This window comes from Loxodonta africana, chromosome 12, assembly GCF_030014295.1.
Source record: "Loxodonta africana isolate mLoxAfr1 chromosome 12, mLoxAfr1.hap2, whole genome shotgun sequence".
Classification (NCBI taxonomy): Eukaryota; Metazoa; Chordata; class Mammalia; order Proboscidea; family Elephantidae; genus Loxodonta; species Loxodonta africana.
The window spans coordinates 48801031-48827201 of NC_087353.1; the positions used below are offsets into that span (position 1 = coordinate 48801031).

Sequence of the window (26171 nt, forward strand, 5' to 3'; positions counted from 1 at the left end):
TCAGCTGCTATGCTACATGATCATGTCACTGGACCACACAGAGAAAAATAAAGACAACCACAAATGGCTACTGAAAACCACAAGGTTGAACTGAAATTCAAAGAAGGGCTAGATGAAAATAAAAGCTTATTATGGAAGGGCGTAAAGACAATTAGATGGGTACCCACAAGGTTTCAAGAAAGAGAAGCAGCTATGATTATCTCGGCACTGGACAGTGTGTGTCTGTGTTTCCCTCTGTATGTGTGTGTGTAACATCTTAGAGGATAAAGGAAAACCAGCCTCTTTACATAGTAGGAGAAAATATAAGAAGACTGTAATATTAGGTTGAACCATGGAATTTTTGTGAAAGTTATAGGGGATTTTTAAGTCTCCAGGTAGAAAAATAAAAAAATCTCTTCACATTCATAGTATATAAAGCCACCTCTTAAAGGGAAAAAGAATACATAAATGAACAAGGAAGGGTGACGTCTTAGTGGATACAGAAATCATACAATACCCAGAGAACAAACTAACGAGTGTTAAACTTTGTCCTTGGTAAGTCTAAGTCACTTATCAGTACTTGAAGTTTGCCAGCCCTGTGTTAAAGACAGCCACAAATGCTGTTGCTGTTATGTGCCCTCGAGTCAGTTCCAATTCATAGCAGCCCTATATACAACAGAATGAAACAATGCCATCCTAATGATCAGTGTTATACTGAGCCCATTGTTGCAGCCACTGTGCCAATCATCTTGTTGAAGGTCTTCCTCTTTTTCACTGACCCTCTACTCTATCAAGCATGATGTCTCCTTTGCATATTTCATGATAATACTTTACTCTGTCTTCTCAAGCCGCCCCATGAAATCTTCTGTTCAGCTCTTTTACTTCATCATTTCCTTTTGCTTTAGCTACTGTACATTCAAGAGCAAGCTTCAGAGTCTCTTCTGATATCCATGTTGGTCTTTTCATTCTTTCCTGTATTTTTAATGACCGCTTGCTTTCTTCATGTATGATGTCCTTGATGTCATTCCACAACTCGTCTGGTCTTCAGTCGTTAGTATTCAACGCATCAAATCTATTCTTGTGACAGTCTCTAAATTCAGGTGGGATATACTCAAGGTCATACTTTGGTTCTCGTTGCCTTGTTCTAATTTTCCTCCACTTCAACTTGCATATGAGCAATTGATGGTCCGTTCCACAGTCAGCAGCAGCCTTGTTCTGACCGATGATACTGAGCTTTTCCATCTTCTCTTTCCACAGATGTAGTCAATTTGATTCTTGTGTATTCCATCTGATGAGGTCCACATGTATAGTCACCATTTACGTTGGTGAAAAAGGTATTCCCAACGAAGAAGTAGTTGATCTTGCAAATTCTATCATGCAATCTCTGGCATCGTTTCTATCACCAAGGCCATATTTTCCAGTTACTGTTCCTTCTTCTTTGTTTCCAACTTTCACATTCCAATCACCAGTAATTATCAATGCATCTTGATTACATGTTTGATCAATTTCAGACTGTAGAAGTTGGTAATAATCTTCAATTTCTTCATCTTTGGCCTTACTGGCTGGTGTATAAATGTGAATAATAGTCTGTCAGTTTTTTGTACTGTGGGTGCTTTTGTGTTGCTGTGATGCTGGGAGCGATACCATTGGTATTCAAATACCAGCAGGTTCACCTATGGTGGACAGGTTTCAGCTGAGCTTCCAGATTTAGACGGATTAGGAAGAAGAAACTGGCAGTCTACTTCTGAAAAAATTAGCCAGTGAAAACCTTACCAACAGCAGTGGAACATTGTCTGATATAGAGCTGGAAGATGAGCCCCTTAGGTTGGAAGGCACTCAAAAGACAACTGGGGAAGAGCTGCCTCCTCAAGGTACAGCCAACCTTAATGACATCAAAGGAGGTAAGCTTTCAGGACTTTCACTTGTTGATGTGGCGTGATTCAAAATTAGAAGAAACAGCTGCAAACATCTGTTAATAATTGGAAGATGAAATGTACGAAGTATGAATCCAGAAAAATTGGAAGTTATCAAAAAAGAAATGGGATGGATAATTCCATTTGCCTACAGTAATAGGATAATATCCATATGCCTACAAGAAAGACCAGTCACAACTAGAGGGAAAAAATTCTTCAGCAAGTATGAAATAAAAAAAGAATGCTAGGTGAGAGTGGACAATATTAATATTTAATGGCAAAGAATAAAGAAAAGGCTAAATTGGAGGGGGTGAATTTAAAATTCAGTCCATTAAAAATTAAGATTGACCTATGGCAGAGATGGCAACCCACCCTTCTTATCATTTGGAGTAGAAAATGAAAATCATAGATTGAATCTGAAGCAAAGCCACGATGCTTAGGGATAAGAAAATTAAGGATTTCTCAGGAGGCATTAAAATTTGATAGAATTGTAAAAATTGGCAGGCCCAATTCTGTTGCCAAGAGCTGATGTGGTAATTTCTTCATATCAGTGAAAATGATTACATTTTCTCCAAAAGAATGTGTGAGGCACCATGGAAAAACTATAAGACATAATGCTACACTTGTTTTTAAATATGATTGACACTTTCTTCATTTCCTTGTTGAAAAATATTGGTAACTTCCTCACCAAGCTAATGTTTTGTTTTATGTTTTTTTTAATACCTGAATAAATCCATAATTCTAACCTGCAGCCCATAAACACTGTCCTGAAAAACAAATATTCTGGGGGCTAGAATGAGTTTTACAAGTTACCTGGAGGAAGGGTTCGCCTCCTTTCCCAGGCAGTAGCTAGGGAGGGATACCAACTATATAAAAGACCTGTGATGAGTAAGTAAACGTATACTTTGATCCTAACTTCATGTGCATTGTAACAGATCTATAAAAACACCTAATATGCAGAATAACAAGGCAAATACTCTAAGCCAAGGTCACCCTCTACTGAGTTGAGATGAGTAGTAATATAAAAAGAGAAACCACAACTGGAGCCTCTATGCAGCTGTACTGCATTTTCCTTCAGCAATTCAAGATCAGGGTCATGGCTTTCCTGATTGAATCAAACTTCCTTTAAACAAAAAATAAAGCTTATAGATATAGTTCAACTGGAGAAGAATAATTCCTAAATCATTAGAAGATTTTCACTATAGGAATCAACGTAAGTTGGCTGTATTTAGTAGCAAACAAGAGGATTATTCTGAGAATGAAATACATATATGTATATAAAGCACCCTGGGATAAAGCATACTAATGTCACCAATTCACAAGCGTGCTTTACTTGGTTGGTTATCGCATCAAGTTCAATAATGCAGCCAGGTCGAGCAGTAGACTGCTGGCTCACAATGTTAAACACCTCTCCAATAAGTTTCTGTAAATAAAAAACACAAAAGGTTAATGAACAACAATTTACGAATCTTTTTTTTTTCTGTCAATATGATATAGTATCTTAGACATTAAATCCCTTCTTTAAACATACCCTGATTAGCAAGAGCATTTAATACATTCCAAGAAATTTTCAACTTTCTACACTTATTTTTTTTTCCAGCATTTTTTTTTAAATTGTGCTTTAGATAAAAGTTTACAGAGTAAATTAGTTTCTCATTAAACAATACACATATTCTTTTGTGACACTGGTTGCCAACCCTGCAACATGCCACCACTCTCCCCATCTCGACCTTGGGTTCTCCATTTCCATTCATCCAGCCTTCTTGTCCTTGCTCCTGGACTGGTGTGCCCATTTAGTCTCATGCACATGGTTGAGCTACACGTATTATTGTTTGTTTTATGGGCCTGTCTGATCTTTGGCTGAAGGGTCAACCTCAGGAGTGACTTGAACACTGAGTTAAAAGTGTACCCAGGGGACATACTGTCAGGGTTTCTCTAGTCTCTGTCAGACCAGTAAGTCTGGTCTTTTTTTGTAAGCTTGAATTTTGTTCTACATTTTTCTCCAGCTCTGTCCAGGACCCTCTATTGTGATCCCTGTCAGAGCAGTCAGTGGTGGTAGCCGGGCACCATCTAGTTGTGCTGGATTCAGTCTAGCAGAGGCTATGGTAGCTGTGGTCCATTACTCCTTTGGACTAATCTTTCCCTTGTGTCTTTGATTTTCTTCATTCTCCCTTGTTATACTCATTCCAAGGAGCACTGGTGGCACAGTGCTTAAGTGCTCTGCTGCTAACCAAAAGGTTGGCAGTTCAAACCTACCAGCCACTCCACAGGAGAAAGATGTGGCAGTCTGCTTCCTTAAAGATTTATGACCTTGGAAACCCTATGGGGCAGTTCTACTCTGTCCTACAGGGTCGCTATGAGTCGGAATTGACGCAATGGCAGCGGGTTTTACGCTCATTCTAATTCTTATTTTTAAAATTAACTAGGCAGTTAGAAAAATCTACAGTGTCTACACAAGGACCATATAACTTCAATGCATCTAGTTCTTTTAACATGTCTTCTTCATTTTTACAAATTTCATAATAAACAAAGATAAGGAGCCATGGCAGGATTTGAGCAGATATCGAAACTGCTTGGTTTCTACTTTTTTCAGTGAGGGAGCCTTCAAGGTCTTTCCATGACCTCTGGAGACAGAAAAATGGGTTGCTTTTTTATGTACTAGGTGGAAACCCGGGTGGCATAGTGGATAAGTGCTGCGGCTGCAAACCAAAGGGTCAGCAGTTCAAATCCACCAGGCGCTCCTTGGAAACTCTATGGGGCAGTTCTAATCTGTCCTATAGAGTCGCTATGAGTCGGAATCAACTCAACGGCACTGGGTTTGGTTTTTTGGTTACGTACTAGGTATGTAATCCTGAGTGCATCACCTGACTTTCTGGAAATAGGGATAATACTATCAGCTGGAAAAAGGGATAATACTGTCATCACCAAAATTAAATTAAGTGACTTATAAGAAAGCGGTTGGCCATGGTGGTACTTCCTTACTTTCCTGAATTATTAAACATTCTTGTGCCATCTTTTTGGCAATTAATTACCACCCTCAAATACCTCTTCTTCTGTCTTAAATTGTTATTTAATTTTTTACTAATAATTTTTCTCAACTAAATTAGAAGTTCTTTAAAGGCAGAAGCTGAAATTTATACTTTGTATCTTCTACATCACTAACTAGAGGCATTATAGTAGACACTCAAAAATATTCTTTGGTTTCAATACTGAAAACATTTTTGTTAGCTGTTTTATGGAGTCATGTCATATTTTTATAGGTATATAAATGGAAAATTCAAATCTGTTCAAATTTAGATATTAACTAAAGTACATGATTTCTAATTCAGACGCAGAACCATCAGAATGAGGTACTGCCACCCACTGATAGCATATTCTAACAACAGTTGTATTTTAAATGGTGAATCAAACTCTGAAAAGTTCAAATTTTCCAACTTAAATATACAGTTTAGTAAAGTTGCCTTAAAATCTTTTTTGAACAATATAAGATTAAGAGATCTGAACTAGAGAGTGAAAAATGTCAAGAAAAAATTATGATATCTTGGGAAAAAAATATATTTCTTCGTATATAAAATGTATTAATGTGTGATATGTAAACTGCATTTTTAATTCATGTACCTTGGAACACAAATTAAGAAAAAATAAATTTGTTATAGGTATCCTAACTTCACACATATAACACACATTACATGTTTTTTTTTTCGCCAACTGCTTCCCCCCTCCCAGGTATTTTCGTAAGTTCACTGTTCTAAGGGTGCTATAGCATGCTTACAAAAATACCTCGTGGGGGGAGGGCACAGTTGGCAAAAAAAAAAAAAAAAAGTATAACATGTACGTTATTTGCATAAAAATACAGTATGTCCTATAGAGTGCAGAGTATATGCTCTTTTCCTAAATACCAACTAACAAATAAATATCCTAGACAATGTAAAAAGAGAATTCTTTAACAGCTTGGATATGTTAATAAAGATTAGTAAATACATACCGAAGACTCTGGGTCTGACAGCTCATCTAATAATTTCCTTGCATCTACCACAGCCTGATAGAGTCTCAGATTTTTGCCATCAGAAGCAACAAAGCAAGCACTTGCAGAATTGCAATATGTACCTGAGAAAGCAAAATAAAGGTTTTGCACTAAAATGGGTAGTTTATTATTAGTGGCTGAAACAAATATTCATACTTTTGTTTTTAGCTCATGGTCCAGTATCATAATTAAAACAGATAAAATTGATGTATATAAACTAATAAAAAATTCAACAGAAAAATAGATTGAGAGGGAAAGAATTAAGAACCAAGTTCTAAAAATTAGTGTCTACATTCTGAATACTTATTAAAAACCCTCATAATAATGACAAATGTAAACCATTTCACATGTAACAAATTTACTTTAAAAGTTTTTATTAATTTCACAATTAAAATGAACACTTACCAAGACAGTAGCTAGGAATAAGAGTCGGAAGCCAAGCCACATTAGAGAAAGCTGAGGTATGCAAAGAGTTAATTCGAGCCAATTCTGAAACTCCTCCAGTGTATGACAAAGGTCCTATTGGGTCTACACGCCACAGGATAAGTTCACTGTAGATTGCATTTGGGTCATGAAATGTACGCGTTGCTGCATTTCTGAGAGGTTGCTTCAATGAACCTTTTACATGTTTTATAGGATCCATTAATCTACTTAATTTATTCTCTGAATCTGATTCAGGAGTCAACAGAGCATTATGATGAGATGACGTCAATAACAGGGGTAAAACTGAGTGGCATGCCAAATCATTGAGATGAAATCGATGACCACAGTATCTGAATTTGTGAGATACAGTTAGAACAGTGGTGAAGGCAGACTTATCAGCAAAAGTGACTGCCCACTGATTTAAAGAACCATCTATGTGTTTAGAGATCATCATTACTGTCGGAGCTAAAATGTTCATATTTGGACTGTGTGCTCTAGAGTGTGGCTGTGACATGTGAGGGCTGCCTACAGCCATCATCTCTTGGTATAGCAGAGTGTGGTGAGAATCCTTCGTAGCATTTATGCAGGCATACATCATAATATTTTTACTAAGAGAGCTTGCATCACCAGAGGGAAATGCAACAGGAATCCGAGAAGAAAAGGAAACCTGAAAAAAACAGAATTACATGATTCAGTATAAGTAGCCTGCCTCCTCTCAAAAATACTTTTCCAAAACACTTCCATTTTCAAAATGTCAAATATCAGCTTCCTAGCAAAAGAAATCATTTTCAATCTCTTCAGGTCTAATTCCTCTATTCATGTAACATCATGTCTCTACTTATGGCCTTGCAGAAGACTAATGGGAAAAATTTTCAAGTGCCTTGCTTATATATCAAAATACACAGTTGTAGACAGAAATAAAGTTGAGAAAGATAAAGAAAGGCACCCTGATTAAGGTAATAAAACCAGGATATGGTAAGCTCTTTCTAAGTCACATTTTCAGGATGCTTTCTTATTTTCATTCATAAAATTGTGAATTCCCTTAAAAGTCAACACACACATACTTAAACATTCAGTATTACATTTCAAAGCCAAACGAGTTTTCTTTTAATTAACCAGGATTATAAAATTTATTGTCATTGATCTCCTATGTTAGCAAGTATTTTTTCTCAGTTGCCTATAAAAAACAAGTAACTTTAGTAATTCTGAAAACTGCCAAATTACATACATTAACATCTATTTTTTTTAAGAAATGTAATAACGGCTTCACCAATAATAGATACCTGAACTTGTCTAAATATTCCGGGATTGTATTCATCCAAATACTTTACATGCCACACTAGAAAGGTACCATCTACAGGGTGTATTGTAAAGAGCATGTCAGGATTCTTATTCCATTCAGCTAGCAGCATTTCAATCTTCCGATCAAGCAGGATCGTAGGCAGTGGCACTGGTATACTAGGTCGTGAGTAGGTTCTAGGACTCCCCTCTCTTTCTCCATCTTCATGGTCTGATGATCCTGTACCTCCCTCAGATTCTCTATCCAGGGATAATTCTGAATCAGAAAATAAACTTATCAACACATACTTAACAGTACTACACAATTTCATATATATTAGTAGTAGTAGACTACAATAAATGGCATAAAATACCTTTAGAAACAATAAATTCCTTTTCCCATTTATAGTAAAAAAAAAAAATAAGATAGAGGCAGAGCCAACATGGCACCCTAGAAAGACACACCACACTGACCCCTGCAGCAAAGACCTGACAACTAAATAAAACAGATACCATCATCAATCCTGGAAACTTGAGCATCAAATGAAGACATAAAGAACTATATCAAAGTGATGGAAAGATATGGATTGGAGGTCCCTTGCCAACTAACACAGCACAGCATCACCATGTTTGAACACAGCCAGCAATATCCCCAGACACGGAATATGGGAAGGCAACTTCATGGAGCTCCCAACAGTAAACAGAGCACCTGGTAATCAGAGAAAACATGCTTTTGCACCTGTCATCCTTTTGGTGAGTAGATCCAAGAACCCCCTCATCCCAGCAGCCCCCACCACCAGCATCTGCAATATGAGCCCTGCCTTGGGCCCGCCTTGTCCCCTCTCCTGCCACCCAGCTTTTTTGTCCTTTTTAAAATTTCTTTCTTCCTTTTCTTTCTCCCTCCCACCCAGCCCAATATGCCACACCTCCCTCCCTTCCTGCTGGCTCCCACAGTTCTGCCATATTTTTTCTTTCATTTTATCTTCTTTCTTTTCCTTCTCCCTCACACCTACCCAAGTATGCACCTCCCCACCCCATAGCCCCTCGGTCTGCTCCACCCTCATATGTCAGTCCCCACCATGCTATTATTTTCTCTTTTTTCCTTCCTTACTTTTATTTCTCCCTCCAACCCAGCCCTTATGCACCACCTCCATCCCCATCCCACCAGACCCTGCAGTGCCGCCACAGATAAAGTACCACCATTGCACTGGCCCACTGCTGCCCCGGGTCTGCCCTGCCCCCACCTGCCAGCCCCCAACATGCCACCATTTATTCTTTTTTTCCTCTTTCTTTTTTTTTTTTTTCTCTTTCTTTCCTTCTTTTCTTTATCCCTCTCACCTAGCCCTGTATACCACCTCCTCCCCCAGCCGGCACCCACCACCTCACCGTGGCTAGAGTGTCCCAGACTAGACACTTCACTGCACTGGACCTGCACTGACCCTCCCCTCCCACCACTCAACCAGCTGCTGAACGGTGGAAAACAAGCCCATACTACTCCTTGTCCGATACTCCTGCCCACCTGGGGAGGAACTGTGAACGCTCCCACACTGCTGGACCAACATCGAAAGGCAGACAATGCCTGCCCAGTCTGCCCTCAGCCACCTCATCAACACAGTTAGAGCAAAGGGAGTTCACCCTCCCTGCTGCTGCCCTGCCCACCCGGATAAGGTGGTGAGAGATATCGTGCCCATAGACAAGCAAGCAGCAAAGCATGCCCAGCTCGCCCATGCTGATATGCCAAAAAAAAAAAAAGCAGGACGAAATAAATGAACATAAACCAAAACCGAAAACCAAACCAGTGCTGTCGAATTGATTCTGACTCATAGCGACCCTATAGGACAGAGTACAAGTCCCCCACAGAATTTCCAAGGAGCACCTGGCGGATTCAAACTACCAACCCTTTGGTTAGCAGCCGTAGCACTTAACCACTATGCCACCAGGGTTTCCACAAATGAAGATACAATCAATAAATAAAGAAAATAATACATTAATACATACAAAAAAGGGAGACAAGATGGCTCCAGCAAGCGACCAAAATAAAGAATCAGACAACCTTCCAGAAAAAGAAAAGGCATTGGAACTACCTGATATGGAATTCAAAAGACTAATATTTAGGGCTCTCCAGATATTAGGAGAGAGATCAAGGAAAACACAGACAAAACCAAGAAAAAAATAGACAAAATCATGGAAAATATAGACCAAAAAGGAAAACACAGACAAAGCAATAGAAGAATTTAGGAAAACAATGCAACAACAAAGCATGAAAATAAATAAACAAATAGAAATCATACAAAAATAGCAATGAGAAATCCAAAAGATAAACAACAAATTTCAGAAATGAACAACTCAAAATAAAGTTTTAGGAGCAAATTTGAAACAATGGAAGACAGAATCATCGAGATTGAAGACAAATCCATAGCTGCCACTTTGAGGAAAAATCAGAGAAAAGAATGAAGAAAACCTAAGAATTATGTGGAACACAATCAAGAGCAAAAACTTGTGCATGGTCAGAGATCCAGAACAGAGAAAGAAAACGGAAAACAGAGGAAATTGTTGCACATATGCTGGCAGACAACTTCCCAAATATCATGAAAGATAAAAAGCTGACCATCAAAGAAGCTAAATGAACCGCACATAGAATAGACCCCAAAAGAAAGTCACCAAGACGTATCATAACCATACTCACCAAAACCAAAGACAAAGAAAGAATCTTGAAAGCAGCTCAGAAAAAAACAAAAAGTTACTGACAACAGACAAACAGTAAGACTAAACTCCAACTACTTGGCAGAAATTATGTGGGCAAGAAGGCAATGGTATGACATACCTAAAACCTTGGAAGAGAAAACTGCCAACCAAGAATAACATATCCTGTAAAACACTCTCTCAAATATGATGGCAAAATTGGGTCATTTCCAGATAAACAGAAATTAAGGGAATCTGTAAAAACCAAACCAAATTACAAGAAACGTTAAAGGAAATTCTTCGGCTAGAGAATCAACAACATTGGACAACAACCAGAGTCTAGGACATAGGACAGCATCAGCCAGACACCAACCTAGGTAAAAAATTCTCAATAATAAAACAACGCTAAAAGCCTTAAAACAGGTGAACAGAGATATCAATCTGTAATCGGCGACAATATCAAAACAGTAAAAGGTGGAATACACACTGTACATAAAGAACTGTCAAATGAAGAGGAAGTCAAGGCGATATCAAGTAATAAAAGACTGGTTCAAACTCAGGAAGATCAGGGTAGGTTTCAAGGTAAAACACAAAGAAAGTTAACAAACCTAATTGTTAAAATTAAAAAGTAAGGCTCAGTAAACACAAAATCTACAATAACAAAAAGAAATGTAAAAATCCACAAATGAAAGAACTCACCACAAGAAAATGAGAGGAACAAAGAAAATGTCAGCACCACAAAAAAAAAAAAAAAAAAAACAGAGGCGGAGCCAAGATGGCAGAATAAACAGACACTTCCGGTGGGCACTCTTTACAACAAAAACCCGAAAAAACAAGTGAAACAAGTATATTTGTGACAAGCTAGGAGCCTGCTCATTCAAAAGCAAGCTTAGAAAACGAACTGAGGGGCACGGGGAGGAAGAGAACATTTAGAAGGGAAGAGGAGTTACTGAACCTGAATGGCAGGGAGCCCTCAGGCGCCATTCCCGGAGCGGTGGTGGCAGGCTGCTACCACCATTCAGCCGCAGTTTCCTCAGAGAGAAGCAGCCAGCCACGCAGCCTACTCACACCTCAGGAACCTGAGGAGAACAGTGCTCTTGGCAAAAGCTAAATACTTGCATATATTTTAACATGTCCCCCCACCCGCAAACCGGCTTCAGCAGCTGAATTCCCTGGGCCTGAGATAGGCACTGTTGAGCACCTAGAGCCATCCTCCCAGTCTCGGCGAAGGAAAAAAATCTGCATTTGGGGGAAAGGATAATTTGCTAGCTCCACTAATTGGGGGAGCTCAGGACAGAAGCAGCTCCTACCCAGGCATAAATCGTCTGTGGACACTGAGCACCCTTTCCTTCCGCATGGCCCTGTGTCGGCCTATTTCAGGAGAATAGGCCCTTACTGGCAGACTCCAACCATTTCAGCTGTGCAGTGGAGAGGTGGGTGTTTGACGTTTGACATTGCTTTGCCTATTAAACAAGGTCCTCAACTAGCCACATCAGGGGCCTAATGACTGGTGGCTCCACCCAAGTCACCCAGCCATCAGCGACAAGGGTCCAAAGATAACTGGTACCTCCCAGACCTTATAATCAAAAACACTGGGTGCCCATGGACCATCTGCAAAACCCACTCACCTGCACGCTCTAGGGAACAGGGACGTGCTTTTCCTCAGAGACACTTGGGGATCGGTTCTCAGCCCTCTGCCTTGTTCAGAGCATGACCCCCTGCTGCAATCAGATACCGGTATATATGCCAACCACCCCTGCCCCTCTAAAACTGTAGGGCAGGGCCTGTACCACACACTTGATATCACCTACCTGGAAACATGAGCTGAATTCATACAAGAAAACTGAATGCACTCCTAGACTGATATACCTGATAACAGCTCTAGCCACGCGGACGGGACATCAGAGCTCCAAAGGCGAAAATAATCAGCTAGTTCCCTCAAGCAACCCATACGGGTATACCAAAACAATACCAAGCAAGAAGGTACGACACAGTAAGCAATCATAAACTAATATGATAACTTATAGATGGCTTGGAGACTACGGTCAATATCAAGTCACTTAAAGAAACAGACCATGATCACCTCAACAAGCTCTCAAAACAAAGAATCTAGGGATCTTCTAGATGAAAGTGCATTCCTGGAATTACCAGATGCAGAACACACAAGTTTAATATACAGAACCCTTCAAGACATCAGGAAGGAAATGAGACGATACACAGAACAAGCCAAGGAACACACAGATAAAGCAACTGAAGAAATTCAAAAGATTATGCAGGAACATAATGAAAAGTTTAATAAGACAGAAAAATCCACAGACAGAGAGCAATCAGAAATTCAGAAGATTAACAATAAAATTACAGAAGTAGACAACTCAATAGAAAGTCAGAGGAACAGAATGGAGCAAGTAGAACCTAGAATTTCTGAACTAGAACATAAATCACTTAGTACTAATATATTTCCAGAAAAATCAGATGAAAGAACTGAAAAAAATGAACAAACCTTAAAAATCATGTGGGACTCTATCAAGAGAAATAATCTAAGAGTGATTGGAGTACCAGAACAGGGAGGGATAACAGAAAATACAGACAGAATTGTTGAAGATTTGTTGGCAGAAAACTTCCCTGATACTGTGAAAGATGAGAAGATATCTATCCAAGATGCTCATCGAAGTCCACATAAGGTAGATCTTAAAAGAAAGTCACCAAGACATATTATCACCAAACTTACCAAAACCAAAAGTAAGAAGAGAATTATCAGAACAGCTAGAGATAAACGAAAAGTCACCTACAAAGGAAAGCCAATAAGAATAAGCTTGGACTACTCTGCAGAAACCATGAGGGCAAGAAGGCAATGGGATGACATATTTAAAAAATTAAAGGTAAAAAACTGCCTGCCAAAAATCATATATCCAGCAAAACTGTCTCTTAAAGATGAAGGTGAAATTAAGACATTTCCAGATAAACACATGTTTAGAGAATTCATAAAAACCAAACCGAAACTACAAGAAATACTAAAGGGAGTTCTTTGGTTAGAAAAGCAATAATATCTGGTATCAGCCCAAGACTAGAACACTGGGCAGAGCAACCAGAAGTCAACCCAGACAGCAAAATCAAAAAAAAAAAAAAAAAAGCTCAAAACAGGGTAACAGCAATGTTATTATTTAAAGAAGACAACATTAGAATAATAAACAGGGACTAAGAAATGTAATCATACACCTGCCATATGTAGAGGAAGATACGGCAATACAAAGAAATAAAAGTTACGTTTAAATTTAGGAAAACAAGGGTAAATAATAAGGTAGCCACAAAAGAGACAAACTATCCTACTCATCAAAACAAAATACAAGAAAGAGACTCAGCAGAAACAAACAACAAATATGAGGAACAACAACAATTACGAGGAAAGGACAATATATAATCTACACAGCACATAAAATCAAGTGGGAAAAAGAAACTGTCAAGAACACATAAAAAAAGACTTCAAAATGATAGCACTAAATTCATAAAAAAATTCACTAAATACACCAATAAAGAGACACAAAGTGGCAGAATGGATTAAAAACCAAGATCCGTCTGTATGCTGCCCACGAGAGACACACCTTAGACTTAGAGACACAAACAAACTAAAACTCAAAGGATGGAAAAAAATTTATCTAGCAAACAACAATCAAAAAGAGCAGGAGTGGCAATATTAATTTCTGACAAAATAGACTTTAAAGTGAAATCTATCATAAAGGATAAGGAAGGAGACTATATTACGATTAAAGGGACAATACACCAAGAAGATATAACCATATTAAATATTTATACACCCAATGAGAGGGCTGCAAGATATTAAAACCAACTCTATCAGCATTGAAAAGTGAGATAGACAGCTCGACAATAATACTAGGAGACTTCAACACACCACTTTCAGTGAAGGACAGGACATCCAGAAAGAAGCTCAATAAAGACACGGAAGATCTAAATGCCACAATCAACCAACTTGACCTCATAGACATATACAGCAACTCCACCCAACAGCTGCAAAGTATACTTTTTTTTCTAGTGCATATGGAACATTCTCTAGAATAGACCACATATTAGGTCATAAAGCAAGCCTTAGCAGAATCCAAAACACTGAAATATTGCCAACCATCTTCTCTGACTGTAAGGCCACAAAAGGGGAAATGAGTAACAGGAAAAGCAGGGAAAAGAAATCAAACACTTGAAAACTGAACAAAACCCTGCTCAAAAAAGACTGCATTATAGAAGACATTAAGGATGGAACAAAGAAATTCATAGAATCCAGTGAGAATGAAAACACTTCCTATCAGAACCTTCAGGACACAGCAAAAACGGTGCTCAGAGGCCAATTTATATCAATAAATACACACATCCAAAAAGAAGAAAGGGCCAAAACCGAAGAGTTATCCCTACAACTTGAACAAATAGAAAGAGAGCAAGAAAAGCAACCCATGGGCAGCAGAAGGAAACAAATATAAAGTAGAGCTGAACTAAATGAAATACAAAACAGAAAAACAATTGAAAGAATTAACAAGACCAAAGCTGGTTTTCTGAAAAAATCAACAAAACTGATAAACCACTGGCCAAACTGACAAAAGAAAAACAGGAGAAGAAGCAAATAACACAAATAAGAAATGAGATGGGTGATATTACAACACACACAAATGAAATTAAAAGAATCATATCAGATAACTGAGAAATTGTATTCTAACAAATTTGAAAACATAGAAGAAACGGATGAACTCCTAGAAACACACTACCTACCTAAACTAACACAAACAGAGGTAGAACAACTAAATAGACCCATAACAAAAGAAGAGATTGAAAAGGTAATCAAAAAACTCCCAACAAAAAAAAGCCCTGGTCCTGACGGCTTCACTGCAGAGTTCTACCAAACTTTCAGAGAAGAGTTAACACCACTACTACTAAAGGTATTTCAGAGCACAGAAAAGGACAGAATACTACCAAACTCATTCTATGAAGCCACTATATCCCTGATACCAAAACCAGGTAAAGACACCACAAGAAAACAAAATTATAGACCTATATCCCTCATGAACATCGATGCAAAAATCCTCAACAAAATTCTAGCCAATAGAATCCAACAACATATCAAAAAAAATAATTCACCATGACCAAGTGGGGTTCATACCAGGTATGCAGGGATGGTTCAACATTAGAAAAACAATTAATGTAATCCACCACATAAATAAAGCAAAAGACAAGAATCGTATGATTTTATCAATTAACACAGAGAAGGCATTTGACAAAGTTCAAATAGGAACAGAAGGAAAATTCCTCAACATAACAAAGGGCGTTTATACAAAGCCAACAGCCAACATCACCCTAAATGCAGAGAGTCTGAAAGCATTCCACTGAGATTGGGAACCAGAGGAGGGTGCCCTTTATTACCACTCTCATTCAACATTGTGTTGGAAGTCCTAGTCAGAGCAATTAGGCTAGAAAAAGACATAAAGGGCATTCAAGTTCGTAAGGAAGAAGTAAAAGTATCTCTATTTGCAGATGACATGATCTTATAGACAGAATACCCTAAGGAATCCTCCAGAAAACTACTGAAACTAATAGAAGAGCTCAGCAGAGTATCGCGGTACAAGATAAACATACAAAAATCAGTTGGATTCCTCTACACCAACAAAAAGAACATCGAAGAGGAAATCACCCAATCAACGCCATTTACGGTAGCCCCCAAGAAGATAAAATACTTAGGAATAAATCTTACCAGAGATGTAAAAGACTTATTCAAAGAAAACTACAGTACACTTCTGCAAGAAACCAAAAGAGACCTACGTAAGTGGAAAAACATACCTTGCTCATGGACAGGAAGACTTAACCTTATAAAAATCTCTATTCTACCAAAAGCGATCTATACATTTAATGCAATTCCGATTCAAATCCCAACGACATTCTTTAATGAGATGGAGAAACAAATCAGCAACTTCATATGGAAGGGAAAGAGGCCCCGGATTAATAAGACATTACTGAAAAAGAAGAACAAAATTGGAGGCCTTACTTTACCTGATTTTAGAACCTATCATACTGCCACAGTAGTCAAAACAGCCTGGTACTGGTATAACAACAGATACATGGACCAATGGAACAGAATTGAGAATCCAGACATAAATCCATCCACATATGAACAGTTTATATTTCACAAAGGCCCGAAGTCAGTTAAATGGGGAAAAGACAGTCTTTTTAACAGATGGTGCTGGCATAACTGGATATCCACCTGCAAAAAAATGAAACAAGACCCATACCTCACTCCATGTACAAAAACTAACTCAAAATGAATCAAAGACCTAAATATAAAATCTATAACAATAAACATCATGGAAGAAAAAACAGGGGCAATGTTAGGAGCCCTAATACATGGCGTAAACAGTATATAAAACATTACTAACAATGCAGAAGAAAAACTAGATAACTGGGAGCTCCTAAAAATCAAACACCTATGCTCAGCCAAAGACTTCACCAAAAGAGTAAAAAGACTACCTACAGACTGGGAAAAAGTTTTTAGCTCTGACATTTTTGATCAACACCTGATCTCTAAAATCTATATGATACTGCAAAAACTCAAATACAAAAAGAGAAATAACCCAATTAAAAAATGGGCAAAAGATATGAATAGACACTTCACTAAAGAAGACATTCAGGTAGCTAAGAGATACATGAGGAAATGTTCAGGATCATTAGCCATTAAAGAAATGCAGATCAAAACTACAATGAGATTTCATCTCACTCCAACAAGGCTGGCACTAATCCAAAAAACACAAAATAATAAACATTGGAGAGGCTGTGGAGAGATTGGAACACTTCTACACTGCTGATGGGAATGCCAGATGGCACAACCACTTTGGAAATCGATTTGGCCCTTCCTTAAAAAGCTAGAAATAGAACTACCATATGATCCCACCATCCCACTCCTCAGAATATATCCTAGAGAAATAAGAGCCTTTACATGAACAGACATATGCACACCCATGTTTCCTGCAGCACTGTTTACAAGAGCAAAAAGATGGAAGCAACCAAGGTGCCCACCAACAGATGAATGGATAAATAAATTATGGTATATTCACACAACGGAATATTATGCATTGATAAAGAACAGTGAGGAATCTGTGAAACGTTTCATAACACGGAGGAACCTGGAAGGCATTATGCTGAGTGAAATTAGTCAGTTGCAAAAGGACAAATATTGTATAAGACCACTATTAAAAGAACTTGAGAAATAGTTTAAACTGGGAAAAAAACATTATCTTGTGGTTACAAGAGCAGGGAGGGTGGGAGAGGGATATTCACTAATTAGATAGTAGATAAGAACTACTTTAGGTGAAGGGAAAGACAACACACAACACAGGGGAGGTCAGCACAACTGGACTAAACCAAAAGCAAAGAAGTTTCCTGAATAAACTGAATGCTTCGAAGGCCAGTGTAGCGCGGGCAGGGGTTTGGGGATCATGATTTCAGGGGACATCTAAGTCAACTGGAATAATAAAATCTATTAAGAAAACATTCTGTATCCCATGTTGAAGAGTGGCGTCTGAGGTCTTAAACGCTAGCAAGTAGCCATCCAAGATACATCAATTGGTCTCAACCCACCTGGAGGAAAGAATGAAGAATACCATAGACACAAGGTAATTACAAGCCCAAGAGACAGAAAGGGCTACACGAACCAGAGACTATATCATCCCGAGACCAGAAGAACTAGATGGTGCCCAGCCACATCTGATGACTGCCCTGACAGGGAACACAACAGAGAACCCCTGAGGGAGCAGGAGAGCAGTGGGATGCAGACCCCAAATTCTCATAATAAGACCAGACATAATGGTCTGACTGAGACTGGAAGGACCCCGGTGGTCATGGCCCCCAGACCTTCTGTTGGCCCAGGACAGGAACCATTCCTGAAGCCAACTCTTCAGACATGGATTGGACTGGACAATGGGTTGGAGAGGGATGCTGGTGAGGAGTGAACTTCTTGGATCAGGTGGACACTTGAGACTATGTTGGCAACTCCTGCCTGGAGGGTAGATGAGAGGGTAGAGGGGGTTAGAAGGTGGTGAAATGGACACGAAAAGAGAGAGTGGTGGGAGAGAGCAGGCTGTCTCATTAGGGGGAGAGTAACTGGGAGTATGTAGCAAGGTGTATATAAGTTTTTGTGTGAGAGACTGACTTGATTTGTAAACTTTCACTTAAAGCACAACAAAAATTCTTTTAAAAAAAAAAGGGCACAACAATATGACACCAATAAACTCATACCTTTCGATAATCACACTCAATGTAAACGGTTTAAAATGCACCCATAAAGAGACAGAGGGGCAGAATGGATTACAAAAAAAACAACCCATGAATATACTGTCTACAAGAGACACACTTCAGATACAAAGACATAAATACGTTAAAAATCAAAGGATGGAAAAAATATATCAAGCAAGCAGGAACCAAAAAAGAGGAGTGGCAATAGTAATCTCAGATAAGACAGACTTTAGGACAAAATCCACCACGAAAGACAAGGAAAGACATTATATGATTAAAGCGACAATCCACCAAGGAGACATAACCTTTATAAGTATCTGTGCGCCAAACAGCAGGGCTCCAAAATACATAAAACAAACTCTTAACAGCACTGAAAAGAGAAACAGTTCCACAATAATAGTAGGACACTTCAACACACCACTCTAGGTAAAGGTCAGAAGATCTAGAAAGAAACTCAACAAAGATATAGAAGATCTAAAGGCCACAACTGACCTCACAGACATATACAGAACACTCCACCCAACAGTAGCAAAATATATATCCTTTTCCAGCATACATGGAACGTTCTCCAGAACAGACCACATTTTAGGCCACGAAGCAACCCTCAAAAAAATCCAAAACATCTAAATAATCTCTCTGGTCACAACACCAGAAAAGTAGAAATCAATGACAAGAAGAGCAAGGAAAGAAAAATCAAATACATAGACATGCTGCTAACTCAAAAATGAAGCCACTCCTGAAGTCCACCTTTCAGCGAAAGATTAAACAGGCTTGTAAACCAAACAATAACACAAATGAGGACGTGCTTCTTAGCGCAATCAAGTACACAAGACAAAATGGGAAACTCCTGCCCAAACGCAAGATGAGAAGGGACAAGAAAACTGGACAAATTGACATGGGGAATCCAGGGTAGAAAGGAGGAGAGTGCTAATTCATTGTGGGGATTGCAACCAATGTCACAAAACAATTTGTGTATACATTTTTGAGTGAGAAACTAATTTGTACTGCTCCTCAAGAAAGCTTATGACTTCCAAAGTAAAACTTTATAGGAAAACAGTATGTTACAAGAAAACACATAGATTTAGATGATGTTTTCAGGACCTAGCAAAGTCCTTGGGTCCATGGTAGATTATCAGTAAATATTTGTGGAATGAATGGAAGAGTGAAATGGCAGGAGAGCAGGAGGAAAGGAGTCCAACCTAAAATGGTACCACAAAAAATTGTTAACATTAAATAAAGAAAACTCTAAGCATGGGATACTAACCATGGTCTAGTTTCATATGTAAACCCCTCTCTTTTTCTTCCAGTAAATGTTCCTCATCCTCTCGGTTGACATCATCACTTTCATGATCTGCCTGCTTTTCAGAGAGTTTTCGTAATTGCTGCATAAATATTTCAGTAGATGATGTAAAATGAAATTCTTTGTTGTTTAGCCAATGAACTACAAAGCCCCCGTTTCCATCATCAACATCAAATGTAGTGCCAGCCAAGATATTTGGAATATCTGTGGAAATAAAAATATAAAATTTCAACAGAAATGTTTAATTTCTTTAAAAATACTTTAAATGCTTGTAATGACTAATTCTACATTTACATAAAGTACTAAATAAGTCAATATAATTCTAGCAGAAGTTATTAAAAACCTTTATTAAATTTAATGGTAAATGTAAATATTAAGAATTAGTGGTATAAGACTTACATGAAATTACTCATTTTAAAACCAAATACACCAAATGCAATGCACAGATCTTTATTGAATCCTATTGGGGGAGGCGGCAGAAAGATAAAGTGGAAAAACAGCTATAAAAAAAATTTTTGAGATAACTGTAGAAAATTAAATATGGACTAGATATTAGATACTATAGAATTACTTCTACTTTACAGTTTTGAGAATGATACTGTGATTATCATTCTCATAACTCAGAATTTCCTTATTCATGGAAGACACTTCTTAAAGTATGTAACAGTGAAGTGTCATGATACCTGCAACTTACTTTGAAAAGTAAGTTGTTTATAGAGAGAGAGAGTAAAGTAACTGTGGCAAAATGTTAACAACAGTTGAATCAAAGTGGAGCAGGTAAGAGTGTTTACTGTATTATTCTTCCAACTTTTTTGAATGTTTGAAATGTCCCTAATTAAAAAGTATAGGGAAAACAATGCCAAGAAGGCAGGCAGGCTGGCAAACTTGTAAATATAGCAGAATTTCTCCATTTGGGGTAACTGAAATTAATAATGTAATTAGTTCATAAAAAATAATTCAATAAATTAATCTCCTAATCCCAATCCATATTACAAATAATTAATTCAACAGAAAGAATAACAAAACAGTGTCTGCTGCAAAAAAAGAAGTGAGATAAAATACACAAGGCATTCTAGCAGTTTTCTATTTAATATATAGTGAAGCTAGATCAAGCTCTAAATTTTCCTTCTATCCAATTCCTGAATGATAGTCCTGGCTTTTTGTTAAAAATAAAACAAATTCTCTAAAATTGGATTTGTAAATTAACAATCTTATAAAACACTACACTGCCTATATAGTATTCTTGCTAAAGATATTCAATCTCAATCTAATCATGAACATTTAGACTTCAAGACAGTCTAAAACACAACTGAGAAACAAAAAAAGACAGAGGGACTGTTCTAGATGTGAGGAGACTAAAGAGAAATGATAATCAAATGTGAAGTTTGATCTTTGACTGGATCCTGGATCCATTAAGAAAAATCTATATTTGAATATGAACTATATATTAGACGATATTATTGCATCAATGCTAAGTTCCTTGCATGTGATAATGGTTGTGGCTAGTTAGGCAAATCTTCTTTATCTTATATTCTGAAATATTTAGGGGTTAAGAGTACTGTCATCAACTAACCTGAGACCAGAAGAACTAGATGCTTCCTGGCTACCACTACTACACATTGTGATCAGGATCACAATACACAGATCCTGATAGAAAGGGGAAAAAATGTGGAATGGAACTTAAAATTCTCAAAAAATCCAGACTTACTGGACTCACTAAGACAGGAGGAATCCCAGAGACACATTTTTGGGGGATGCAATTCAACCCATAACCTTCCACCCTTTGGCACCCAAAAATTCATGTCCTTGCCACATATAAAACACATTCACCCCTTCATATCACCCCAAAAGTCTTGAATCAACTCCAAGTGCAAATTCCATCCCAGGACAAAATTGTTCTTCATCTCTGTAATCTATAACACAAGTTATCTGCTTCCAAAGTACAATGGCACAAGGTAGACATTTCCATTACTAATGGGAGAAACTGGAGGGAAAGAAGGAACAACGGGCACAAAGCATGTCAAAAACCCAGCAGAACAATTTACTTTAGCTCTCGAGGCTTGGAAATAATCCTCTCTTCTCTGAGACCATCTAGGCAGTGGCCCTGCCCTCCATTCTGGGAGTTGGCTGCCCCCTCTAGATTCTAGGTGGAGGACTCCCAGCCCTGGGCTTCTGTTTTGTCTTCCAGGCCCACTGAAATGGCAACTCTGCTCCCTCAGCTTTGGGCAGCCCCATACTCCTAGTCCATCTGAGTGGCAACCCCACACCCTTTGCCCCAGGAGTCCCCATTCTTCTGCCCCTTGGGCATGGCAGCCCCACCCCCTCAACTTTGGGCAGTGGATCTGGCCCCATAACCCTCCACTCATGAACGGCAGCACCACTCCAGGACTGAGCTGGTGAAGATCTGACTCTGAAATGTAGGAGGCCATGTCCTGACCCTTTGAAACCCCAGAGGCCATGGCTCCACCCTTTGAGACTTCAGAAATTGTGGTCCTACCCTTCCAGACTGAGGAAGGTCTGCTTCCCGCTCTTCTTGTTCTTCAGCTTCTGCTTTCTGGTTCCTTGGCACCTCGGTCCCTTGGCCCTCTTGGGCCTGCCCAGCCCGGCCTCTGCCTTGCTTGGACAAGTGTTACAAGGCCCTTTAGCTCTACCGATAAGTGCCTGGAGGAACCCCACTCCAGTAACTCTCCTGTCTACAGGCACTCAGCTCTCTCGCTCCATGGTTCGGCAATCCTAGCTCCGTCGACAAGTACCCAGAGGCACCCCACTCTGCCAGGAAGCCTCCTGCCTGAAGGTACTCAGCTCTCTCGCTCAGTGGGTCAGCTCCCATGCCATCTCACACCAGACTCCTGGTTCTGCTGCCACCACTTCTCTGCTGCTGCTTCTCACTGTCTGTGCCATCTCCAGTGTTACAGCTCACCTCATTTCCTTCTGAGCCATCACTAGAATTGCCTTTGACATCTGTAATTCCACCAACAATCTCTTCAAGCAATCTAGACTTTTATTATTAGGCACCTTTAAGCCTCTACCCACCACCCAATTCCAATCACTTCCACATTTTAGGTATCTGTTAGAGCAACATCCTACCCCTGGTACCAAATTGTGTTGTAGTTATCTAGTGCTGCTATAATAGAACTACCATAAGTGGATGGCTTTAACAATTTATTCTCTCACAGTTCAGGAGGCTAGAAGTCCAAATTCAGGGCACCAGCTCTAGGGGAAGCCTTCATTTCTCTGTCAGCCTGGGGAAGGTCCTTGTCTCTTTTCAACATCTGTGGGCCCAGCACTCTTTGGAGATCTCCACGTGTCTTGGCATCAGTCTTCCCCTGGGTCTAGGAGGTTCTCAGCTCAGGGATCCTGGGTCCAAAGGACACGTTCCACTCCTGGCTCTTCTTTTTTGATGGTAATGAGGTCCCTCCTCTCTATTCGTTTCTCCTTTTATCCCTTGTAAGATAAAAGGTGATGCAGACCACACCCCAGGGAACCTCCCCTTAAACTGGATCAGTGCTGTGACCTGAGTAAGAGTGGTGATTTAAGTGAGGGTGATGCATCTCACCCTAATCCTGTCTTATTAACAAACATAACCTAATCCCCTTTAACATAACCTATACCTGCCGCTTTAATGACAAGCAGAGGTTAGGGTTTAGACCACATCACAAAATGGAGGATAATTATATCAGATCACAAAATGGAGGATGTCTTAGTCATCTAGTGCTGCTATAACAGAAATACCACAAGTGGATGGCTTTAACAAAGAGAAATTTATTTTCTCACAGACTAGTAGGCTAGAAGTCCAAATTCAGGCAGTAAGTTCCAGGGGAAGGCTTTCTCTCTCTGTCGGCTCATGCAGGAAACCTGGGTCCAAAGCATGCTCTCTGCTCCCCGTGCTTCTTTCTTGGTAGTATAAGGTCCCCAACTCTCTGCTTATTTCCCTTTCCTTTTATCTCTTGTAAGATAAAAGGTGGTACAGGCCACACCCCAGGGAAACTCCCTTTACATAGGCTCAGAGATGCGATGTGAGCAAGAGAGTTACATTCCACCCTAATCCTTTTTAAGCACAGGCAGAGATTACGATTTACAACACACAGGTAAATCACAAAATGGAGGACAACCACACAATACTGGGAATCATGGCCTAGCCAAGTTGATACATATTTTGGGAACACACAATTCAAACCATGACAGAGGGGAAGGGAAGCTAGATCAATGGAAACAGAACAAATAGTATGGAAGTAATAAGAATGTAAAAATTGTTACCAATGGACAGAACAACGTGTATAAACATTAAGCAGGAACCTAATTTGCTGTGTAAACTTTCACCTGGAACACAATAAAATATTAAGATAAAAAAAGAGTAATGTTGTCAAAAATCTTCAAATGGCTTGGCCAAAAAATAAGGGAGAAGGGAACAAAGGTACCCACAAAGGGGCTGAGAATGAAAGCATATGTGACAAGATGTTAACCATATATTTATTTATACAAAATAAAATTTTACTATCCTTTACCTGTGGCAGGGTTGATGCTTGCAGCAATGTGAAAATGGCACAGCACGTTCGCATGGTGGGAAATGTGTCTTTGAACTTCATGTGTTCCCGTCTGGTCAGGCATTAGTTCAGTGTGAGTTACAAGAACAGAAGATCTTCTTTGTCCTTTTCTTAAATTTTTCAAATGATGTATTGTCTAAAATAAGACATAATTGCTGAATCCAACTCTATGAGGTCTAATAAATTTTGACCAAAGTACTTTTGATTATTAAGGATTTCAAGATTTTCTTCTCTGTAAAACCTAACCATTTGAAAAGAAACTTTCTTAAATATAGTAGAACAATGCTGGATATAGTCTCCATAGTTCTTGTAAATTATATAATTTAAAGCAAAAAATAGTTGCTCAAAAATACTTAATGTTATCTCCAAAAACCCCTGTCAAGATTAGGAGGTCCCAAGTCTGGTTTTTCTTTTGTTTTGTTTTTTTCAATATCCCCCAGTACTGAGATGCAATTTACTGGTCATAAAAGTTAAGGGGAAAAAACCCTACCAGGAAGAATATTCCTCCCAAAATTCTCATTTGGAACTAAACAGCTAAACAGTCAAAGATATGATCTCTGTTATAAAGAAGAAAACAGGGTATAAAAATACAGAATAATAAGGGGAACCTACTTAGATAAGAGTAGACAGGAAAGAACTCATTAAAGTATTGACCTACAGGATTTGTTTAAATTGAGATACATCTCTGATAAAAGTTCTTCGCTAGCATACCTAATCATCAGGCCTATTCTGGACACTGGACCATGTCACTCTTGGCATGATTCTTTCTCCACATCATAACCCACCTCACGGTATTTCCTGTTCTATAACCTAAGCTACCCTTAGCCCCACACTTTATAATAATTTCCTATTCTTTTCCTTTGTCCTCCACATTCAAATAAAGTATAAGATAGTGCATGGATTGTGCTAACTCTATGAGAGATTCAATTCACCACCAAGTCCGATCAGTTCTTTCTCCATTAAAATAGCACAACCTCTGGTCCTTCCTTTCATTTTCCACAGCCTTATCTCTTTACATATGGAAAACAGTACCAGTTCTTTGATGTGTCCCCTGCCTCTGGCTCCTTGTTGTAAGAGTAGCTCATTTCTTTGATGATAGAGTTAAGAAGGATATTAAAGATGGACTTCTCAACCAAACTCCCACTATATTTCAAACAATAACAAAACAAACTATAACTGTTCCTACTGTTTCTCATTTTATTTATGGTTTGAATGTTGAAAAAGTGTATAAATAGTGCCCAATAACAGACAGTATCAAGCAGGCCTACTTTATACAGAACTCTGAAGGCCATCCTTAGCCTATCATACTCATGAAATGTTTCTGCTTGGTGAAGACAGCAAAGCAGCTTTGGCTATGCAACCATTAAACTGTTAATATAAATCTACAATGTAAAAGAATATTTAGTAGAGAGATGTTTATAACATATTATAAAAAGTTATAAAATAATACTGTATAGTATATCATTTTTGTAAAAAAGAAAAACATACATACATACATGACTAGAATAGATGGATTATAACGCTTTTTCTATTTCCTAATCTAATTTTAGAATAAGCATATATTCCTTGTATAATAAAAATAGTCCTAAAAAAAATTTAAGAAAATTAGTAATCTAAACTCACTATAATAAATTTCTTGTAATTTTTAAAAAATGTCTATACTCATTTTATTCCCTAACTGTAATTAAACACAATAGTATACTATCTATAAATAATCTAATTTTTTAGAAAGCACTGTTATTCATGTATAC

At 38.5% G+C, this 26171-nt stretch overlaps 1 protein-coding gene across 16 annotated transcripts in view; it reads right to left on the reverse strand.

Annotated features, from left to right (window-relative positions):
• DMXL2 (Dmx like 2) overlaps window positions 1-26171 on the reverse strand; it is a 228420-nt gene that overhangs the window by 109364 nt on the left and 92885 nt on the right. For 11 of the 16 annotated variants that reach the window (XR_010323573.1, XM_064295216.1, XM_064295213.1 and 8 more), the window contains 6 exons: window positions 24382-24556; window positions 19841-20080; window positions 7623-7894; window positions 6322-7006; window positions 5878-5999; window positions 3196-3315 (listed from right to left, as the gene is read on the reverse strand). Coding sequence is in view for 15 of the 16 variants with exons in the window: in XM_064295216.1 (XP_064151286.1) it covers window positions 3196-3315; window positions 5878-5999; window positions 6322-7006; window positions 7623-7894; window positions 19841-20080; window positions 24382-24556 (1614 nt within the window). In the remaining variant the exon portion in view is untranslated. The remainder of the gene's footprint in view (window positions 1-3195; window positions 3316-5877; window positions 6000-6321; window positions 7007-7622; window positions 7895-19840; window positions 20081-24381; window positions 24557-26171) is intronic. The other 5 variants (XM_064295218.1, XM_064295214.1, XM_064295217.1 and 2 more) reach the window with 1 other exon arrangement.